The 23,573-nt window shown below is 48.6% G+C and overlaps 1 protein-coding gene across 1 annotated transcript in view; it reads left to right on the top strand.

Annotated features, from left to right (window-relative positions):
* Positions 1 to 6,429: 6,429 nt before the first annotated feature.
* The window catches only part of LOC307090181 (SH3 and multiple ankyrin repeat domains protein 1-like), a gene marked incomplete at its 5' end in the record, with an annotated part of 36,804 nt that continues 19,660 nt past the window's right edge, over positions 6,430 to 23,573 (top strand). The window contains 11 exon segments of the mRNA XM_079756755.1: positions 6,430 to 6,491; positions 14,495 to 14,747; positions 15,685 to 15,803; positions 15,882 to 15,996; positions 17,346 to 17,433; positions 17,641 to 17,727; positions 17,872 to 18,014; positions 18,780 to 18,929; positions 20,622 to 20,754; positions 21,722 to 21,832; positions 22,403 to 22,565. Coding sequence (XP_079612881.1) covers positions 6,430 to 6,491; positions 14,495 to 14,747; positions 15,685 to 15,803; positions 15,882 to 15,996; positions 17,346 to 17,433; positions 17,641 to 17,727; positions 17,872 to 18,014; positions 18,780 to 18,929; positions 20,622 to 20,754; positions 21,722 to 21,832; positions 22,403 to 22,565 — 1,424 coding nt within the window.

The raw sequence follows: 23,573 nt of genomic DNA on the forward strand, positions 1-23,573 counted from the left end.
TAAATCTCCTGGGTGTGTGGTTGCTATGGACGCGGTCTCCATTAAATCATACAGAGCAGGAAGGAGGAGTCCGTTCATGGCAGAGAGCAGAAGCTCACCTGAACACTCCTCACTGAGAGACGCTGACCGCCTTCACATCAGGTAAACCCAGACCTTCTACCTGTTAGGGTTAGGCTTATCGGTTAGGGTTAGGGGAGCCCTTATCCATTAGGGTTAGGCTTAACCTAACCCAGACAGACTTCCATCGATTAGGGTTAGAGTTAAAGTTAGCTTAACACTTCCTGTGGGTGCTGAGGATGATGATGTGTGCTAGGGTGGCGTGTAAATGGTTTCTATTATGTCTCCTTCGATCTGGTGTTTTCTACTCAACAGCAGAAACAGTGACGGCCATCCTGAGGCAGACTAGTTTAATCCCGTCGAGGACTAACAAGTTGTGTCATATTGTGAAAACGGAGATGAGTTTGCACTCGTCTTTTTTGCCAAACTCAATGCTCTCTGCATGACCAACCCTAACCCTAACCCGGGTTAGGGTTAGGGTAACCCTTATTCATTAGGGTTAGGGTTAAATAAGAACAGAGAAGCAGGAAGGGGAGAGAGTGTGTGGGCAAGCTAATGTCATGGTTCCTCCCCCTCCCAGGAGAACCCAGCATGGTGCGCCTGGTTACCGTCTGCTTGTTGCTGCTCCCAGGCCTGGGCGGGGCCCAGAGCTCCCAGCAGGGGGTCAGCACCCCCGGGCCCCAGGGGGCCCCCGGCCTGCAGCACACCCAGGACCCGCCGCACTTCCTGAGGAACCAGCAGGCTGGTCACCTGACCGCCGAGACTTCCTGTGAGTTACTGCCACACACTACCTGAGTTACCGCCATAGACATACACAAACTACTTGAGCTGCTGCCATAGAAATACATAAACTACCTGAGTTACTGCCACAAACTACCTGAGTTACTGCCATAGAAATACAAACTACCTGAGTTACCGGCTTAGAAATACAAACTACCTGAGTTCCCGCCTTAGAAATACAAACTACCTGAGTTCCCGCCTTAGAAATATAAACTACCTGAGTTCCCGCCTTAGGAATACAAACTAACTGAGTTACTGCCATAGAAATACACAAACTACCTGAGTTACTGCCTTAGAAATACAAACTAACTGAGTTACTGCCATAGAAATACACAAACCACCTGAGTTACTGCCTTAGAAATACAAACTACCTGAGTTGCCGCCATAGACATACACAAACTACTTGAGCTGCTGCCATAGAAATACATAAACTACCTGAGTTGCTGCCATAGAAATACACAAACTACTTGAGCTGCTGCCATAGAAATACACAAACTACCCGAGTTACTGCCATAGAAATACATAAACTACCTGAGTTACCATAGAAATAATTACAATTACAATTAGAGCATTTAGCAGACGCTTTTATCCAAAGCGACTTACATCAGTTAATATACACATTGACGGCAGAGTCAAACATGCAAGGCGACACACAGATCATCAGCAGCAGTTAGGACTAAGTGTCTTGCCCAGGGACTCATCCCCACGAGCTGGGGATCGAACTATCAACATATCGGTTGCAAGACAACTGCTCTTCCTCCTGAGCTAAGCCGACCCCAAACAAATACATAAACTACCTGAGTTACTGCCACAAACTACCTGAGTTACTGGCATAGAAATACACAAACTACCTGAGTTACTGCCATCGAAATACATAAACTACCTGAGTTACTGCCACAAACTACCTGAGTTACTGCCATAGAAATACAAACTACTTGAGTTACTGCCATACAAATACAAACTACCTGAGTTACCGCCATAGAAATACAAACTACATGTGAGTCACTGCCCTAGAAATACAAACTACCTGAGTTACTGCCATAGAAATACAAACTACATGAGTTACTGCCATAGAAATACAAACTACCTGAGTTACTGCCATAGAAATACAAACTACCTGAGTTACTGCCATAGAAGTACAACTACCTGAGTTACTGCCATAGAAATACAACTACCTGAGTTACTGCCATAGAAATACAAACTACATGAGTTACTGCCATATAAATACAACTACCTGAGTTACTGCCTTAGAAATACAAACTACATGTGAGTTACTGCCATAGAAATACAAACTACATGAGTTACTGCCATAGAAATACAAACTACCTGAGTTACTGCCATAGAAATACAAACTACATGAGTTACTGCCCTAGAAATACAACTACCTGAGTTACTGCCTTAGAAATACAAACTACATGGAAGTTACTGCCCTAGAAATACAAACTACATGTGAGTTACTGCCATAAAAATACAACTACCGGAGTTACTGCTATAGAAACTACCACTCTAGCCCATGGTGGCTATCCCAAGAGCGAACCATTTCATATGTCGCAGAGCCTAACAACGTCAAAACTTAACCTAGAAACACAATGTCAACCAAAACAGTTGCGGTATTTCTTGTTTCAATGACCAATCGATTGGAAAAATGACTAACCGGAACTGCATGAGTCCTCTGGTCCACAGACCAAGGCTCCAACAGAGGGGGTCTGTTCTCATGAGTCCTCTGGTCCACAGACCAGGGCTCCAACAGAGTGGGTCTGTTCTCATGAGTCCTCTGGTCCACAGACCAAGGCTCCAACAGAGGGGGTCTGTTCTCATGAATCCTCTGGTCCACAGACCAGGGCTCCAACAGAGTGGGTCTGTTCTCATGAATCCTCTGGTCCACAGACCAAGGCTCCAACAGAGGGGGTCTGTTCTCATGAGTCCTCTGGTCCACAGACCTGGACCAGGGCTCCAACAGAGTGGGTCTGTTCGTGTTGGCAGCAGTCGGGACGATGGCGCTGATGGCGGCCGTATTCTGCATCTACAACAGGTTCTACAGCAGGCAGCAGTACCAGCACACCCAGCTCCAGGACCACTCCGGTAACCCAGGCAACCCAAGGATGATCTGGTTATCATATTGTCCTGTCCTGTTTTCCCAAGCATGGATATTAGATCATATTCTTTACAGTTCAGGTCGGTCGTGGGTTTGCGATAGTGAGCGAGACTTCTCCGGTGCTGGAGATGTTATTCAGGAGCAGAGGAGTCAACTAAAATCGTCCACAGTGGATGATGTGCTTTTTTTGCACAGCAATCTAAAGCACCACGCCAAACACCAGATAGTGTAGTTCCCCGGCGTTCCATCTAATGTGTCTAATTTTCCTTCGGGTACGGGTCACGCGTCGGTATCAATTTATAGCGGGTCTGGTCGGTTGCTGAATGTAATTCTCGGCTACGGGTTTCCAAAATAAGACCCGTGTACGATTCTCGGCTATGGTGGAGAAGGAATTGGGGGAAGAAACGTTGGCTTTGACTCTCTGAAGTCCATATTGAACTGCATCTTCAGATTGATGTGGAACTGCGATCGCGACATGGAGGGCGCCCCACAGCTCGCTGGCCGCTGCCTCGGGACTGCCCGCCCGGGCAGCGGGGCTCAGGCGGAGGGCAATCGCGGTCCACGATAGGGGGCAACAATCCCTTTCTCCTCCATGTCGCAGTTCAGTCTACTTCAGATTGATGTGGAAGTGGAAGAACCAGAGACGTCGGAGAACCCTACGGAGTCGTTTGAGATGATATTATGAATAAACTAATGCGTCGGGTTCTCCGACGTCTCTGGTCCTTCCACATCAATCTCAATTTGCAGTTCAATCTGGACTTCAGAGAGTCAAAGCCAACGATTCTTCCTCCAATTCCTTCTCGCGGTTTCTGTATCGGTGAAGTATCCCTTTAATAGTTTATTAATTGAATTTCAACAAGTATGAGACATTATGTTTAAGAAAGGAACGGCCAACCCTTTCTTTGAACGAGTTGACCTCTGAGCTGATTTTGATGAAACCATTTGGTCCCTCTCTCTCTCCCCATCGTCTGTCTCTCTGTCTGTCTCTCTGTCTGTCTCTCTGTCTGTCTGTATCTCTCTCTCTCCCCATCCTCTGTCTGTCTGTCTCTCTCTCTCTGTCTCTCTCTCTCCCCATCCTCTGTCTGTCTGTCTCTCTCTCCCCATCCTCTGTCTGTCTGTATCTCTCTCTCTCCCCATCCTCTGTCTGTCTGTCCCTCTCTCTCCCCATCCTCTGTCTGTCTGTCTGTCCAGAGTTGACCCTTGACCCCCCAGAGAACCCCCCCATGATGTTTCTCCAGGGCCCGTTGGGGGATGGGCGAGAGAGGCCAGGGGGATACGGCTCGCTCTCCACCACGCCCTCCGTCATCTCCCTCCCCCCCAGCCTCCCCCCTCCCCCCCGGGTCTCCCCCTTCCCTCCCCCCCACCGCTCCCCCCACCCCCTCAGAACCATCTCCGCCAAAGACCTGGAGAAGAGCTTCCTCTGAGGACCTGGACCCCCTAGACCCAGACCCCCTGGACCTGGACCCCCTAGACCCAGACCCCCTGGACCTGGACCCCCTAGACCCAGACCCCCTGGACCTGGACCCTCTGAACCCTCTGGACCCTCTGGACCCTCTGGACCCCCTGGACCCTCTGGACCCTCTAGACCCTCTGGACCCCCTGGACCCTCTGGACCCTCTAGACCCTCTGGACCCCCTGGACCCTCTGGACCCTCTAGACCCTCTGGACCCCCTGGACCCTCTAGACCCTCTGGACGCTCTGGACCCTCTAGACCCCCTGGACCCTCTGGACCCCCTGGACCCTCTGGACCCTCTAGACCCTCTGGACCCCCTGGACCCTCTAGACCCTCTGGACGCTCTGGACCCTCTAGACCCTCTGGACCCTCTGGACCCTCTGGACCTCCTGGACCCCCTGGACCCTCTGGACCCCCTGGACCCTCTAGACCCCCTGGACCCTCTGGACCCCCTGGACCCCCTGGACCCTCTGGACCCTCTGGACCCTCTAGACCCCCTGGACCCTCTGGACCCCCTGGACCCAGACCCCTACCTTGTAGAGACCTGTTCTGTTTGCTAACCTTTGACCCCAGCCCTCCTAGTGTGTACGGTGACCTTTGACCCCAGCCCTCCTAGTGTGTACGGTGACCTTTGACCCCAGCCCTCCTAGTGTGTACGGTGACCTTTGACCCCAGCCCTCCTAGTGTGTACGGTGACCTTTGACCCCAGCCCTCCTAGTGTGTACGGTGACCTTTGACCCCAGCCCTCCTAGTGTGTACGGTGACCTTTGACCCCAGCCCTCCTAGTGTGTACGGTGACCTTTGACCCCAGCCCTCCTAGTGTGTACAGTGACCTTTGACCCAAGCCCTCCTAGTGTGTACGGTGACCTTTGACCCCAGCCCTCCTAGTGTGTAAAGTGACCTTTGACCCCAGCACTGCTAGTGTGTACGGTGTCCGGTGACCTCTGACCCCAGCCCTCATAGTGTGTCCGGTGACCTCTGACCCCACTGTGTGTCCGGTGACCTCTGACCCCACTGTGTGAACTGTCTCTCCTCCACTAACAGCAGGAGCTGCTCCTCTATGATCCTCATTATCAGGTGATGAAGAGTACGGTAGGTTAGTGTTAACCTGGGGTTATCATTATACTGTATATATCAGGTGATGAAGAGTACGGTAGGTTAGTGTTAACCTGGGGTTATCATTATACTGTATATATCAGGTGATGAAGAGTACGGTAGGTTAGTGTTAACCTGGGGTTATCATTATACTGTATATATCAGGTGATGAAGATTACCTGGTAGGTTAGTGTTAACCTGGGGTTATCATTATACTGTATATATGTTCTAAATTTAAATATATATAATTTAGCACTACTCCTATTAAAAAAAGAAGTGAAACTAATTGAAAAGATTTAAAGAACTAAATTCGACCTATTGAAATAACCTGTTTTAAATAAAAAATCGTCTTGGACTTGACTCAATAAGATGGAATGACTCAATAAGCACGTTTGAACACTAGGGCGCCGACAGAACCCGCCCCTCCCGTCTTCAGAACCGCAGAACTCTACAAGGCTCTTAAATTCTGCTCTGGTCGCTATTTATGTGTTCCCAGAATAGCAACTTCCGGAATAGTCCCTGCTTAAAACGTCGGGCTTCCGGCCAATGAGTGACGTAGCGGAGCTCCCCGCTCCCAGGAGATTAGCGGTAATCCGTTCAGGACCGCGGCCAGTGACACGAGAGGTCTGGACGATGCCGAGTTACAAACGGGACACATTACAAAGTGAGGAGGATAACAGAGCTTAATCTTTTCTTTTTATTAACTATAAAAAATAATCATTATCCAGAAATATGATTTGTGTAATTTTAGTTTATAAGCCCTTGTAGAGTTTCCTCGGACCAACTTTTATTCCACCATTTTCCTGGAATCCGATGCGTTCCCCGCAAAAATAAGGAGGGGATTCAGTCCTTACGGGGTCACACATCGGAGTGAAAAGCGGGAAGAGTCGAGAGGAAGCTCTGCGCTCATAGCGCGAGGACACACCGCGGGGAGCCTGGAGCTGAGAGGATGGAGGTCCGGCCAGACAGGTTAAAGATCGTAGCCGCCAGGACCCTCGGGAAGATTTATGGGTAGGTACCGGGACTTTAAACCCTTACGCAGCCTGTGTCAGCCTGTGTCTCACATATAAAGTAACATATTCATATAATATATCGTGATGAAACATACAGCAGCGCTTCGGTTGAATTCCCGGAGACTAAACGGAGCATCGGGACTAAAACTTCAAAAACCAAATCCATGCTTCAGTTTATGAATGAGAAGAATGCTTCGTTGCCACTATCCGTTAATTTAAGTTGACTCGTAAAAATAGATGAGGGTTATCACATAATGCTCGTTATTACCCTATTTAAATGGAATTGTTCGTTAGAAAGTGTGTAAAACGGGAAAAGTGGTTTGAACTGATCTGCTTTCAGGCTGAATACATTCTTTTTGCTTTTGATCAAACACCATCTTTACTGGTTGGTCTGGTTGGTGATGGTGAGACTGATTGTCTTCAGTAATGTAAACCCAATGTAAACCCGATCTAATATCAACTTTTGTCCATACTGTGGCTTAATGCATTTACAAACCAAATGTTGTCCGACTCCCTTTTCTTCCACTCGGGATTTAAACACATAAATCCCCTCCCGAAATAACCTCCTCCTGCTCCTCAATCTGTCTCTAAGTCCTCGGCGGCACCTTGGCTGAGGCGCACCTATCTGGTGTAAGTAGCCTCTCTGCACCCTCCGCGGTCCCTTCTCCTCCCCCACCCTGAAACCTTATAGGTTGGATTACAGCTACCGGGACGGGACGGAACGGTGGGGGTGACGACGGGTCCGCGTTGAGCCTTTATTTCCTCCCAAGCACGTGCTGCTTGCTCCCCTGATGCGTTTTCGGAGCAGCATGTCGTGCGTAATGCAGCTTGTCTTAGTTCGTCTCACGCACTCTGTTCTCTCCCCTCCCATCGGCCACTCGCTCTTATAAACGGTACATTCGGTTCCGTTCTATCATGCTCTATTCTGTTTAGTTCTGTTCTATTCTGTTATAGTTCTGTTCTATTCATTCCGTTTTGCGTTATTCTATTATTTTCCTTTTGGGGCCGTTATTTTACCACGTGAGGCTGAAATTATGGGTATTTCATCTTTAGCATCAAACTCTCTGACTGTGACCTGATGAGTCCTGACGTCAGGAGGTCTCACAGATCCATCTAGACCTGGGCTTCTCAGATCCATCTAGACCTGGTTTTCACAGATCCATTTAGACCTGGTCTTCTCAGAACCATCTAGACCTGGTCTTCTCAGATCCATCTTGACATGGTCTTCTCAGATCCATCTAGACCTGGTCTTCTCAGATCCATCTAGACCTGGTCTTCTCAGATCCATCTTGACATGGTCTTCTCAGATCCATCTAGACCTGGTCTTCTCAGATCCATCTAGACCTGGTCTTCTCAGATCCATCTAGACCTGTTTTTCACAGATCCATCTAGACCTGGTCTTCTCAGAACCATCTAGACCTGGTCTTCTCCGATCCAACTAGACCTGGTCTTCTCAGATCCATCTAGACCTGGTCTTCTCAGATCCATCTAGACCTGGTCTCTTTCTCCTCCCCCAGCTGAACCCTGCTGCTGCAGTCTCATACAACCTTGACTCTCTCACTAGGGGCTTACTTCGCTCTCCGGGGGCTCCACCTCCAGCAGGTCCTCTCTAAGCTAACCCTAACCCCCCAAGGGCTGAGCAGGATGGCCCTGACACTCAGAGTGTCAGGGTCAAGGTGTCAAAGGTTAGAACCTAACCTAACCTAACCTAACCTAGACTTACCTAACCCAACCCTAACCTAAACTAACCTAACCCTAACCTCAACTAAAATAACCTAGCCCAACCTAACCCTAACCCTAACTAACCCTTACCCAACCTAAGCTAAGCTAATCCTACTGAAGGCAGGGTAGCGCTAGAGAAACAGGGCAGCAGTACGGCTCTAGAAGGCAGGCTGGAGAAACAGGCCAGCAGTAAGGCTCGAGAAGGCAGGCTAGCACTAGAGAAACAGGGCAGCAGTAAGGCTCTAGAAGGCAGGCTAGCGCTAGAGAAACAGGGCAGCAATACGGCTCTAGAAGGCAGGCTAGAGGAACAGGGCAGCAGTACGGCTCTAGAAGGCAGGCTAGAGAAACAGGCCAGCAGTAAGGCTCTAGAAGGCAGGCTAGCACTAGAGAAACAGGCCAGCAGTACGGCTCTAGAAGGCAGGCTAGCGCTAGAGAAACAGGGCAGCAGTACGGCTCTAGAAGTCAGGCTAGAGAAACAGGCCAGCAGTAAGGCTCTAGAAGGCAGGCTAGCACTAGAGAAACAGGCCAGCAGTAAGGCTCTAGAAGGCAGGCTAGCACTAGAGAAACAGGCCAGCAGTAAGGCTCTAGAAGGCAGGCTAGCGCTAGAGAAACAGGCGTGCTGAGGGCCTTGTATGAGACTGAGAAGGCCGTGAGCTTTGAGAGCGATTGTGTCAGAAGATGTGAAGGAGAACACCAGCAGTAAGGCGAGAGAAAGAGAGAGGGAGAGGGAGAGAGAGGGAGCGGGAGAGAGAGGGGGAAAGAGAGAGAGAGGGGGAGAGAGGGAGAGAGAGAGAGAGAGAGAGAGAGGACAGAAATAGTCAGTGAAAGAGTCAAAGATATTAATAATTCAACAGTGAGAATCATTAATACTTGATCAATGTCAGAGCCCATCCGACGCACAGTAGGCATGAGGCTTTACAACCACGCTCCTCCTGCTCCTCCTCCTCCTCCTCCTTCTCCTCCTGCTCCCTCTCCCCCTCCTCCTCCTGCTCCCTCTCCTCCTCCTCCTCCTTCTCTTCCTCCTCCTCCACCTCCTCCGCCTCCAGCTCCCTCTCCTCCTCCTCCTCCTCCTCCTCCAGCTCCCTCTCCTCCTGCTCCTCCTGCTTCCTGTATCTGTGTTGACCTTGTGCTCATCTTGGATGTCACCAGAAAGGACATCATGAGGAAGGGCGCAGATGTTCTCCATCGCTGACGCTGTCTTGGTGTTGTTCAGTTAAAGTTGACCTTGTTTCACCCAAAATAGCCTGAAGCTAGTGTATTAAACCAGGGATCTGTGTCCGTCTGAAGCTAGTGGACTAAACCAGGGATCTGTGTCCATCTGAAGCTAGTGGACAAAACCAGGGATCTGTGTCCGTCTGAAGCTAGTGGACAAAACCAGGGATCTGTGTCCGTCTGAAGCTAGTGGACAAAACCAGGGATCTGTGTCCGTCTGAAGCTAGTGTACTAAACCAGGGATCTGTGTCCGTCTGAAGCTAGTGGACTAAACCAGGGATCTGTGTCCGTCTGAAGCTAGTGGACTAAACCAGGGATCTGTGTCCGTCTGAAGCTAGTGGACTAAACCAGGGATCTGTGTCCGTCTGAAGCTAGTGGACTAAAACAGGGATCTGTGTCTGGCTGAACGGACCCAGGGAGCACATGGCAACAGTCGGTGGAAATCCACCTGCACACATACATGCGCGCACGCACACACGCATGCATGCACACACCCTGACGTCCAAAAAGTTGGCGCCAAGCTGCTGATCAATGAGCTGCTGATCAATGAGCTGCTCCGCTCTACACTCCATGGATAATAGATGAACCACCGTGATACATATTTGATATCTCCAAGACAGGAGGCTGGAGAGGTCATACTCATCCCAGCCGTTGCTAGGGGAACAGGTGGGAGGGGAGAGCCCAAGGAAGGGATGGAGGGAGGAAGGAGGAGGGAGGAAGGAAGGAAGGGAGGAAAGAGGAAGGAAGGAAGTAGGAAGGGAGGAAGGAGGGAGGAAGGAGGGAGGAAGGAAAGAAGGAAGGAAGCTGTGAGGACAGGAAGTTGTCAGGAAAGGATGCTGTGAGGACAGGAAGCTGTGAGGACAGGAAGCTGTCAGTCCAGTGTGGTCCGTCTGTCCAGCCAGCCCTGGTGGTGGGCGGTAGAGATCTGAGGGTTGGCGCCACGCTGCTGGAAGGTTCTAGAGCGAGTTGATGATTGGGGATATTTGTTTGTGGAGAATAACCAATAAGGACGACCATGGTTCATCTACGGGCTGTACGCATCATGCACACAGAACATTGAGTTAGGTCCAAACATTTGCTTTTGAGGACGTTAGAAACAAAAGGATTATGCAAATCAAATTTACTGAAAAAGGAAAAATCCCTTTAATATATTAAAAGCTTTCAGCTGATACAGAAAACGTTTTATTTGTATAGCCAGTTCTAGGTTTCAGTAGTCTGAAGGGTTTGAGAACATTAAAAACCATCAAGAAACATCTTCAAACCAAGCAACGGCCTGCCACCTTCAGCCCAAGGGGACAACCGTCTCAGGCTTTAAGAGACCAGCAGTCTCAGGGTTTAAGAGACCAGCAGTCTCAGGCTTTAAGAGACCAGCAGTCTCAGGCTTTAAGAGACCAGCAGTCTCAGGGTTTAAGAGACCAGCAGTCTCAGGGTTTAAGAGACCAGCAGTCTCAGGGTTTAAGAGACCAGCAGTCTAAGGTTTAAGAGACCAGCAGTCTCAGGGTTTAAGAGACCAGCAGTCTCAGGGTTTAAGAGACCAGCAGCCTCAGGGTTTAAGAGACCAGCAGTCTCAGGGTTTAAGAGACCAGCAGTCTAAGGTTTAAGAGACCAGCAGTCTCAGGGTTTAAGAGACCACCAGTCTCAGGGTTTAAGAGACCAGCAGTCTCAGGGTTTAAGAGACCAGCAGTCTCAGGGTTTAAGAGACCAGCAGTCTAAGGTTTAAGAGACCAGCAGTCTCAGGGTTTAAGAGACCAGCAGTCTCAGGGTTTAAGAGACCAGTAGTCTAAGGTTTAAGAGACCAGCAGTCTCAGGGTTTAAGAGACCAGCAGTCTCAGGGTTTAAGAGACCAGCAGTCTCAGGGTTTAAGAGAACAGCAGTCTCAGGGTTTAAGAGACCAGCAGTCTCAGGGTTTAAGAGACCAGCAGTCTCAGGGTTTAAGAGACCAGCAGTCTCAGGGTTTAAGAGACCAGCAGTCTCAGGGTTTAAGAGACCAGCAGTCTAAGGTTTAAGAGACCAGCAGTCTCAGGGTTTAAGAGACCAGCAGTCTAAGGTTTAAGAGACCAGCAGTCTCAGGGTTTAAGAGACCAGCAGTCTCAGGGTTTAAGAGACCAGCAGTCTAAGGTTTAAGAGACCAGCAGTCTCAGGGTTTAAGAGACCAGCAGTCTTAGGTTTAAGAGACCAGCAGTCTTAGGGTTTAAGAGACCAGCAGTCTAAGGTTTAAGAGACCAGCAGTCTCAGGGTTTAAGAGACCAGCAGTCTCAGGGTTTAAGAGACCAGCAGTCTAAGGTTTAAGAGACCAGCAGTCTCAGGGTTTAAGAGACCAGCAGTCTCAGGGTTTAAGAGACCAGCAGTCTCAGGGTTTAAGAGACCAGCAGTCTCAGGGTTTAAGAGAACAGCAGTCTCAGGGTTTAAGAGACCAGCAGTCTAAGGTTTAAGAGACCAGCAGTCTCAGGGTTTAAGAGACCAGCAGTCTAAGGTTTAAGAGACCAGCAGTCTAAGGTTTAAGAGACCAGCAGTCTCAGGGTTTAAGAGACCAGCAGTCTCAGGGTTTAAGAGACCAGTAGTCTAAGGTTTAAGAGACCAGCAGTCTCAGGGTTTAAGAGACCAGCAGTCTCAGGGTTTAAGAGACCAGCAGTCTCAGGGTTTAAGAGAACAGCAGTCTCAGGGTTTAAGAGACCAGCAGTCTCAGGGTTTAAGAGACCAGCAGTCTCAGGGTTTAAGAGACCAGCAGTCTCAGGGTTTAAGAGACCAGCAGTCTCAGGGTTTAAGAGACCAGCAGTCTAAGGTTTAAGAGACCAGCAGTCTCAGGGTTTAAGAGACCAGCAGTCTAAGGTTTAAGAGACCAGCAGTCTCAGGGTTTAAGAGACCAGCAGTCTCAGGGTTTAAGAGACCAGCAGTCTAAGGTTTAAGAGACCAGCAGTCTCAGGGTTTAAGAGACCAGCAGTCTTAGGTTTAAGAGACCAGCAGTCTTAGGGTTTAAGAGACCAGCAGTCTAAGGTTTAAGAGACCAGCAGTCTCAGGGTTTAAGAGACCAGCAGTCTCAGGGTTTAAGAGACCAGCAGTCTCAGGTTTAAGAGACCAGCAGTCTCAGGGTTTAAGAGACCAGCAGTCTCAGGGTTTAAGAGAACAGCAGTCTCAGGGTTTAAGAGACCAGCAGTCTAAGGTTTAAGAGACCAGCAGTCTCAGGGTTTAAGAGACCAGCAGTCTCAGGGTTTAAGAGACCAGCAGTCTAAGGTTTAAGAGACCAGCAGTCTCAGGGTTTAAGAGACCAGCAGTCTTAGGTTTAAGAGACCAGCAGTCTTAGGGTTTAAGAGACCAGCAGTCTAAGGTTTAAGAGACCAGCAGTCTCAGGGTTTAAGAGACCAGCAGTCTCAGGGTTTAAGAGACCAGCAGTCTAAGGTTTAAGAGACCAGCAGTCTCAGGGTTTAAGAGACCAGCAGTCTCAGGGTTTAAGAGACCAGCAGTCTCAGGGTTTAAGAGACCAGCAGTCTCAGGGTTTAAGAGAACAGCAGTCTCAGGGTTTAAGAGACCAGCAGTCTAAGGTTTAAGAGACCAGCAGTCTCAGGGTTTAAGAGACCAGCAGTCTAAGGTTTAAGAGACCAGCAGTCTAAGGTTTAAGAGACCAGCAGTCTCAGGGTTTAAGAGACCAGCAGTCTCAGGGTTTAAGAGACCAGTAGTCTAAGGTTTAAGAGACCAGCAGTCTCAGGGTTTAAGAGACCAGCAGTCTCAGGGTTTAAGAGACCAGCAGTCTCAGGGTTTAAGAGAACAGCAGTCTCAGGGTTTAAGAGACCAGCAGTCTCAGGGTTTAAGAGACCAGCAGTCTCAGGGTTTAAGAGACCAGCAGTCTCAGGGTTTAAGAGACCAGCAGTCTCAGGGTTTAAGAGACCAGCAGTCTAAGGTTTAAGAGACCAGCAGTCTCAGGGTTTAAGAGACCAGCAGTCTAAGGTTTAAGAGACCAGCAGTCTCAGGGTTTAAGAGACCAGCAGTCTCAGGGTTTAAGAGACCAGCAGTCTAAGGTTTAAGAGACCAGCAGTCTCAGGGTTTAAGAGACCAGCAGTCTTAGGTTTAAGAGACCAGCAGTCTTAGGGTTTAAGAGACCAGCAGTCTAAGGTTTAAGAGACCAGCAGTCTCAGGGTTTAAGAGACCAGCAGTCTCAGGGTTTAAGAGACCAGCAGTCTAAGGTTTAAGAGACCAGCAGTCTCAGGGTTTAAGAGACCAGCAGTCTCAGGGTTTAAGAGACCAGCAGTCTCAGGGTTTAAGAGACCAGCAGTCTCAGGGTTTAAGAGAACAGCAGTCTCAGGGTTTAAGAGACCAGCAGTCTAAGGTTTAAGAGACCAGCAGTCTCAGGGTTTAAGAGACCAGCAGTCTAAGGTTTAAGAGACCAGCAGTCTCAGGGTTTAAGAGACCAGCAGTCTCAGGGTTTAAGAGACCAGCAGTCTAAGGTTTAAGAGACCAGCAGTCTCAGGGTTTAAGAGACCAGCAGTCTTAGGTTTAAGAGACCAGCAGTCTCAGGCTTTAAGAGACCAGCAGTCTAAGGTTTAAGAGACCAGCAGTCTCAGGGTTTAAGAGACCAGCAGTCTCAGGGTTTAAGAGACCAGCAGTCTCACGGTTTAAGAGACCAGCAGTCTCAGGCTTTAAGAGACCAGCAGTCTCAGGGTTTAAGAGACCAGCAGTCTCAGGGTTTAAGAGAACAGCAGTCTCAGGGTTTAAGAGACCAGCAGTCTAAGGTTTAAGAGACCAGCAGTCTCAGGGTTTAAGAGACCAGCAGTCTCAGGGTTTAAGAGACCAGCAGTCTCAGGGTTTAAGAGACCAGCAGTCTCAGGGTTTAAGAGACCAGCAGTCTCAGGGTTTAAGAGACCAGCAGTTTCAGGGTTTAAGAGACCAGCAGTCTCAGGGTTTAAGAGACCAGCAGTCTAAGGTTTAAGAGACCAGCAGTCTCAGGGTTTAAGAGACCAGCAGTCTCAGGGTTTAAGAGACCAGCAGTCTCAGGGTTTAAGAGAGCACCATCCCCCAGCGATGGAGCAGAAGCCCTTACCTCCTCCCTGTCACTGCCCCCCCCCCCCACTGCAGAGCGCTAGAGAAGAAGCAGGAGAATGGAGAGACCCTGGAGCTGTCAGCGGAGGGCCGGCCCGAGCTGGTGGTGGAGAAGGAGATGCCGGTGGTGGACTGCACCTGCTTCGGCCTGCCGCGGCGCTACATCATCGCCATCCTGTCCGGACTCGGCTTCTGCATCTCCTTCGGGATCCGCTGCAACCTGGGGGTGGCTATCGTGAGCATGGTGAACAGCCACCGCGAGCTGCGGGACAACAAGGAGGTCATCGTGGTGAGTGGGGGGGGGGGGGGGGGGGGTCAGCATGGTGAAGTCAGTTCAGAACGAATGGGTCTTTCCTTCTTGGTTCCTTCTTGGTTCTAACCTTAGCTAGGTGGTGGAGCTCATCCCTCCCTCATGTTGGAGTCCTATCCAGTGTGTGCTGTTAGTGGTGGTTTCTGGGTGTTCTGGTACTGTGTGAACGGCGAGGCTAAGCCCAGACAAAGGAGGTTTATCTGGCTCTCTTAATCACCAGCATCATGTCAAAAGGCTTTGAAGAGTGTTCTAAACCACAAAGGGGATTGCCTGACACCACGTAGACCTTCTAATTAGTGTGATACTCCCTCCACAGGTTAGCTAGGGTCAGCGTAGCCGCGGTTATGAAGCTCTCTGCACATGCCTCAAGTAACCGCAGCGCTTCACATGCTAGCTCCACGGCAGGTTGTTCGTTAACTTAAGTAGTTAGTTTGTTTTGTCCAACACAGAGGTGAGGAGCAGGACACTGCTGGTTATAGTTATGTGTTAGGGTTAGGGTTAGGGTGAGGAGCAGGACACTGCTGGTTATAGTTATATAGTTATAGTTGTGTTAGGGTTAGGGTTAGGATCACCTCAGCTGTGTTGTCTGAACAGCTGCTGACTCCCTGTCGGACCCACAGAGTGATATATGATATAGAAAAACTTCTTCCCATTTAGTTACAAGGTTGGTCCGTCCTTGCTGCCGGTAGGTTCTGCAGTCGGCTCATGTGATAGGCCTTTCCTTTACTAGTATTAATTTTGATTGATTTTTTATAATGATAAATATCATGCACCTGAATACAGGAACTCTCTATCAGGATGCTTTAGAGTCCTCCTGTGTGTTCCCTCCCTCCACCCTCCCCTCCCAGTCCAGTACAACCCGTATCCTGGTGTCTGGGTTAGGGGTAGCCCTAACTCTGACCCACTGTGCCCCCAGGAGGCCCAGTTCGACTGGGACCCCGAGACGGTGGGGATGATCCACGGCTCCTTCTTCTGGGGCTACATTGTCACCCAGATCCCCGGAGGGTTCATCTGTCAGAGGTTTGCCGCCAACAGGTCAGTGTTCATCTTCCAGACCGGCTGTCTGTCCACGACAGATCAGAAGGTGACTCTCTCCTCTCCCTCCTGCCCCAGAGTGTTCGGCTTCGCCATCGTGGCCACATCCTGCCTCAACATGCTCATCCCCTCGGCCGCCCGGATGCACTTCGGCTGCGTCATCCTTGTCAGGATCTGCCAGGGCCTGGTGGAGGTACGGAGAACACCTCCTCACGGAGCAGCAGCCCGCTGACTCCTCTCAGCTCTCTCGCCCTCTCTCTCCTCATAGAGGGGGGCTCTCCCCACCCTCTCTCTCCTTATAGAGAGAGGCTGTCATCACACCCTCTCTAACCCTAACCTCTATATAGAACTCGTAAGTCCGCCCCTTCCGGGAGACCCCATGGGACCTCTGGGAGAGGAAAATTAGAATGGGTTTCAATGGAGAAAAAGTAATTATTTTCTGGTCCCAGTCTTTATATGCCCTGGATTACACATATGTTGTTTGTATATTTAAATTATAATTTTTCATGCAAAGAAAACAAAAAAATTTGCGAAGGAGTTTGATAATGTTAGGTTTTGTGTGAGGCCGCTTTGTGAACTACAGCCCCTCGCTGTTCTCGACTCGAATGATATACGTCCCCACCACTCTGGCACAGACATGGCGATCTCTCTGCTCCACTTCACCGCTTTTTTCCAAGAGGAGGATAAAAGCATCAAAAGAGAAACATTATAAGTCGGGGCATGTGTAGATTTTCAGTTATGCCGATGGGGAGATTGTCGGTCTTGTCCGCGCCAGTCGCAGGCAGAGTGACGTCACATACGAGACGTGTAGTCTTTCTCATTGTGTTTTCACTACAGCCTTTAACTGAACAATTGCACAATAAACGGTCAAACTCTTTACGTGAAAAATTATTATTTGGACCCACACAAAACATATGTGTAATCCAAGGCATTTAATGACTGGGATCAGAAAATAATACATTTCTTTCCTTTGTCTCCCATTCTAATTTTCCTCTCCCAGAGGTCCCATGGGGTCTCCCGGAAGGGGCGGACTTACGAGCTCTATAGAGAGGTTAGGGTTAGAGAGGGTGTGATGACAACCTCTCTCTATAAGGAGAGAGAGGCTCGAGAAGGGTTCAAGAATACTTTTTCTTTTCCATCTTATGTTGTCCATCTACAAATAAATTAGTACTAAATGATTATGATTACAATATGTATAATCCAAAAAGGGACTTACAACCGTTCATACACACAGTGAGAGAGCGTCGGGAGCAGTTAGGGTCAGCTAGGAGTCTTGCTCAAGGACACCTCGACACTCTGAGCCACTTGGAGCCAGGGATCCAACTAGCAACCTTTCAGTTACACGTCAACTCGCTCTACCCCCGTGGCTACTGCCACCCTTATATTATATTTATTATATCATTAACTTTATAATCATATTGTTATGACTGTTATTATCTGAATTATCATTATTGTCATTATTATTATCAATATAATTTTATTATTAGTGTCTTTGTTGTTTTTATTGGGTTCAGTTTGATTGACATCTTCCCTGTCCTTTAGGGCGTGTCCTATCCAGCGTGCCATGGAATATGGGCCAAATGGGCCCCGCCCCTGGAGAGAAGTCGCCTGGCAACCACAGCCTTCTGTGGTGAGCACACGTCACCGTGGTTGCTGGTTACTGTTTATTGACTCTAGCTAGGAACTAAGGTTGCTTGTGTAACCCCTTCTTCCACATGTCTCGTCCTGTGTGTGTGTGTGTGTGTGTGTGTGTGTGTGTGTGTGTGTGTGTGTGTGTGTGTGTGTGTGTGTGTGTGTGTGTGTGTGTGTGTGTGTGTGTGTGTGTGTGTGTCCGTAGGGTCCTATGCGGGCGCGGTCATCGCCATGCCCCTGGCCGGTATTCTGGTGCAGTACTCCGGCTGGTCGTCGGTGTTCTACGTCTACGGTGAGCTCGCATCACACGGGGTCAATCTGGGCTCTTTGGATCTTCCCATCCCTGGCAGGTAGTTTAGGGGTGCTCTGGTACTGCTTCCTGTCTGACTGTGTGTTCCTCCATACTGCTTCCTGTCTGACTGTGTTCCCCATGCAGGTTCTTTCGGGGTGCTCTGGTACTGTTTCTGGGTGCTGGTGTCCTATGAGAGCCCGGCAGCACACCCCACCATCACTGAGGAGGAGAAGAACTACATCGAGGAGAGCATCGGGACCTCCACCATGAACACCACCCCCGTCACGGTGGGTCCCAGAATCTCTCCTGGAGCTCCATCAGTCACTAGGGAGGGTGGGGGTCTACAGAGAGTCCTGGTGGGGGTGAGGGTCTACAGAGAGTCCTGGTGGGGGTCTACAGAGAGTCCTGGTGGGGGTGAGGGTCTACAGAGAGTCCTGGTGGGGGTGAGGGTCTACAGAGAGTCCTGGTGGGGGTCTACAGAGAGTCCTGGTGGGGGTCTACAGAGAGTCCTGGTGGGGGTCTACAGAGAGTCCTGGTGAGGGTGAGGGTCTACAGAGAGTCCTGGTGGGGGTCTACAGAGAGTCCTGGTGGGGGTCTACAGAGAGTCCTGGTGAGGGTGAGGGTCTACAGTGGGTCCCTATCAACTATCCCATAGTCACCATCATAGTGATCTCCAGCACTTTGATGTTAAAACATCCGGAGTATGAATGTTGTTATAAATAGATCATGTTGTTCTTGCGAAGCAAAGCACACGCTGCAGATGTAGTCGCACTATTTTGGACTCAAAGTCTATTTTAGGAGTCGAGAATTCAGATTCATTTTCTTGCACCTGTGTAGAAGCAGGCATGTTCTGGTTTGGACTGGTCCTATCTCACACTAGAAGATAGAATGTGATAAGGTTTTCATTCTGTGGTTCATTATCCGTCATGGAGCTTGTTTTCGTCACTATTGTTAAAATATCGATAAACAATCCCTAACCTTAAGTCCAAATGTCCTAGGAGCAGGTTTTACTCTAGAGGCATGTGACGCTGACAGACCTGTTGTCACTGCAGAAGTTCAACACCCCTTGGCGGGCGTTCTTCACCTCCATGCCCGTCTACGCCATCATCGTGGCCAACTTCTGCCGCAGCTGGACCTTCTACCTGCTCCTTATCAGCCAGCCCGCCTACTTTGAGGAGGTGTTTGGCTTCGAGATCAGCAAGGTGAGCCGGGTTAACCTGACGCTTACTAACCCTAACCAACCCTAACTAACCCAAACCTAATTTACCCAGACTTACCATAACTAACCCTAACTAACCCAGACTTACCCTCACTTACCATAACTAACCTTAACTAACCCTCACTTACCTTGCCTAACCCAACTCTAACTCACCCAGACTTCCCCTTACTAACCCTAACTAACCAAGACTGACCCTCACTTACCCTTACTAACCCTAAATAACCCATAACCCTAGTAAACGTGCTGAACATACCCAGGCTTTCTTGGGAAAACCTGGATTGACAAATACGCAACTCGCGATCAGAGTTAAATGGTACCATGAAGCTCACTTACGAGTCAATTTGTCAATCCAGGTTTTCCGCTTAAGTTTCAATGCGCATTCCCGTGAAATTGGCGTTTATCGCGTCATTTTACTCACCTTTGCAAAATGGATAGATTAAGAGCAGTATATTTCACTCATGAGGAACAGATAGTCATAATGAACTCCTATGAGGAGTTCAAGAATCAGATAACAGCTAGGGGCAACACAGTTGCACATAATAAGGCTAGGAAGGCGTGCTGGCAAAATTGGCCGATCATATAAATTCGTAAGTAAAAAGATTCAGCATATTGTCTAAAAAATAACTAAGCCAAATGCAGAGTTGTTCGCCATTAATCCCAATAGAATGACGATGATTTCAAAATGCAAAAGCAAGGTCCAGACTGCTTTATTTTATAATTTAGGGAATTCACTTTAAATACACCCTATGTACGATATGTATAGCATATGTTTTCAACTGTAGAGAGGTAGCGGTGGTGGCGAAGTGGATTAGTATAAAGCCAGTGACCGGGGTTCTAATCTCGCCGGTCCATCATCATTCCTTTTACCCCCATCTAGATGTGGTGCCAGCATGGCCTTGAGAACATGGATTCAAGTTCGAAACAAGCATAAAAATATAATTCCATAACCTTTAGTGAATAAGAATTCCATATTGCATATGTATGAACACATATTAACAGATATTAACAGATATGAACACATATGAATTGTCTCATCAGCCTTCAAAACGAGAGAAGATAAATTGTCCCGTTACCAGGGAAACAAAGTTATGGCTTGTGAAAAACTTTATATTTGGATTGTAAAACGCATGAAAATATAAATTAATGGTCTTCATTTATTTTCTTTGGCAAGTGACCGTGGTTTAAGCGGGATAATGCCCTTCGAGGTGTCCATTATCAGGAATTAATGGACGACGTGGAGGCGTGAACCAGAAGCCTCCGCAAAGTCCGTTTTACAGTCCAAATATAACAGATATGAACACATATGAACAGATATTAGGACATATGAACAGATGAACAGATATGAACACATTAACATATTTGAACACATATGAACACATATGAACACATACGAACACGTAACACGTATGAACACGTATGAACACATATGAACACATGTGGACACATATGAATACATATTATAGAGTGTCTTCATCTGTTCTTATTTAAACCAGCAGTGTTCCCTGGAGATCCGGTCTCCAAACGAGTTGTATTTATCTGAGTCTGTCTGGAGAGACATGAGACATTGGTTTATTTTGTTCTCTGAACCTTCTCCCCTCGTTGCCCTTCTCATTCGATGAATATGTTTCTAAATGGACTTTAGGGAGTTGAACTTTAACCTGCGCTGCGTGTCTAGGTGGGCATCGTGTCAGCCCTCCCCCACCTCGTCATGACCATCATCGTACCAATCGGAGGGCAGCTGGCTGACTACCTGCGCACCAATCAGATCATGAGCACCACCAACGTCAGGAAGCTGATGAACTGTGGAGGTGAGACGCAGCAGTTTTCATGTTCTTACCTGGTCTATTAAATATCTCATTATGTCTCTACATGTGGAAGATATTCAACTCTATTTATGTTCTCACTTGGTCTATTACATATCTCATTATGTCTCTACATGTGGAAGATATTTAACTCTATTCATGTTCTCACTTGGTCTATTAAATATCTCATTATGTCTCTACATGTGGAAGATATTTAACTCTATTCATGTTCTCACTTGGTCTATTAAATATCTCATTATGTCTCTACATGTACAGAGGATATGGAAGGTACTCACCTCAGAAGGTTTTGGTGTAAAGGATGTGTTATTTTGGACTGTGTGGCTCAGCGGCGCTCTGTCACACGTCTCCTTACTGTTCCTCTAACCGTGAACACATCCCTACTCTCTGGAGAGGTGCCACGAGGAGAACTTAACATCTGATCATTAGCGGAGATCATTGTGAGCTTCAGTCAGCGGAGCGCAGCCGGTTCTCTCAGCCTCTCACGTTCACTGGACTGTTCCTGCTCCACAGATCGATGGGGCTGAGGTAACCCGAGAGGGTAGCACAGCATCGTATCGAACGCAGCTAACAGTAGCCCAGGGCTCAGCGATAAGAATAGACAGAGCTTCACTATGGGTGCATCTAGTGTTGAAGTCCCCAACACTGCCTTAGCTCTGGGTTCTATCTCTGGTTCTATCCTGGTTTTATCTCCAGGTTCTATCTCTGGGTTCTACCTCTGGGTTCTACCTCTGGGTTCTATCCTGGTTCTATCTCTGTGTTCAATCTCTGTGTTTTATGTCTGGGTTCTATCTCTGGGTTCTACCTCTGGGTTCTATCTCTGGGTTCCCAGCGGGGTTGGACCCACAGTTGGAAGGCTCTGGGTTGGAGACGTCGTCCGGGTTGACTGATGGGATGGTAATGAACCCCAGGCGCTGTGGAGAAGGTTGACCCATGACTACTGTCCTCTCCCCAGGCTTCGGCATGGAGGCCACCCTGCTGCTGGTGGTGGGCTTCTCCCACACCAAGGTGGTGGCCATCACCTTCCTGGTGCTGGCCGTGGGCTTCTCCGGCTTCGCCATCTCAGGTGAGCGGCTGTGGGCGTGGCCGTGATGACCTCACTCCCATGACGTCACCCCCCAACCACGGCGCCCCCCCTTCTGGTCACCTAACAAAATAAGTAATATAAAGATATATACAGTTATTATATTATTATACAATTATATGTAAGAAAATTAACCACAAAGACTACAAACAGATAACTAAAAATACACCAATTATATATTCAGTGTTTGCTTCCCTTTGAGGAGAAGGTCTGATGGCTGCCATCTCCCTCCAGGGAGGCAGGAACTGATCTGAGGGCTCTAACTCACAATTATTATTATTGGGTGTCAAGCAGCGAAGCTGCGAGACAACCTATTGTTTTCGCACTGTTTCTTCTTCTTATTATTTTACCTCCATGGGAGTCTATGGCAGCCCATAGAACGCCTTGTTATTATGATTATTATATTTTTAAATTGTTAGACATTTCTTTTCCTCTGTGTACCGCTGAATAGCGCATGGTGTAGCCCCAGTGGAATGCGTCCCAGTCTGAGAATCAAAGAACCCCAGACCGTCTGACCCAGAAGGTCTCCCCTGCCCCTCCTGTCGCCCGCAGGTTTCAACGTGAACCACCTGGACATCGCTCCGCGCTACGCCAGCATCCTGATGGGCATCTCCAACGGCGTGGGCACGCTGTCGGGCATGGTGTGCCCCCTGATCGTAGGCGCCATGACCAAGCATAAGGTGAGGGTTGGCCCCCCTGCCCCCCTCTGTATGGGGTGGCCTTATGGTTCCGTTATGTAAGGGACAGTATCTCTGTATGGATGGCCTTATGGTTCCGTTATGTAAGGGACAGTATCTCTGTATGGATGGCCTTATGGTTCCGTTATGTAAGGGACAGTATCTCTGTATGGATGGCCTTATGGTTCCGTTATGTAAGGGACAGTATCTCTGTATGGATGGCCTTATGGTTCCGTTATGTAAGGGACAGTATCTCTGTATGGATGGCCTTATGGTTCCGTTATGTAAGGGACAGTATCTCTGTATGGGTGGCCTTATGGTTCCGTTATGTAAGGGACAGTATCTCTGTATGGATGGCCTTATGGTTCCGTTATGTAAGGGACAGTATCTCTGTATGGATGGCCTTATGGTTCCGTTATGTAAGGGACAGTATCTCTGTATGGATGGCCTTATGGTTCCGTTATGTAAGGGACAGTATCTCTGTATGGATGGCCTCATGGTTCCGTTATGTAAGGGACAGTATCTCTGTATGGATGGCCTTATGGTTCCGTTATGTAAGGGACAGTATCTCTGTATGGGTGGCCTTATGGTTCTGTTATGTAAGGGACAGTATCTCTGTATGGATGGCCTTATGGTTCCGTTATGTAAGGGACAGTATCTCTGTATGGATGGCCTTATGGTTCCGTTATGTAAGGGACAGTATCTCTGTATGGATGGCCTTATGGTTCCGTTATGTAAGGGACAGTATCTCTGCATGGATGGCCTTATGGTTCCGTTATGTAAGGGACAGTATCTCTGTATGGATGGCCTTATGGTTCCGTTATGTAAGGGACAGTATCTCTGTATGGATGGCCTTATGGTTCCGTTATGTAAGGGACAGTATCTCTGTATGGGGTGGCCTTATGGTTCCGTTATGTAAGGGACAGTATCTCTGTATGGATGGCCTTATGGTTCCGTTATGTAAGGGACAGTATCTCTGTATGGATGGCCTTATGGTTCCGTTATGTAAGGGACAGTATCTCTGTATGGGGTGGCCTTATGGTTCC

This window comes from Pollachius pollachius, assembly GCF_949987615.1.
Source record: "Pollachius pollachius genome assembly, chromosome: 19".
NCBI classification, from domain to species: domain Eukaryota; kingdom Metazoa; phylum Chordata; class Actinopteri; order Gadiformes; family Gadidae; genus Pollachius; species Pollachius pollachius.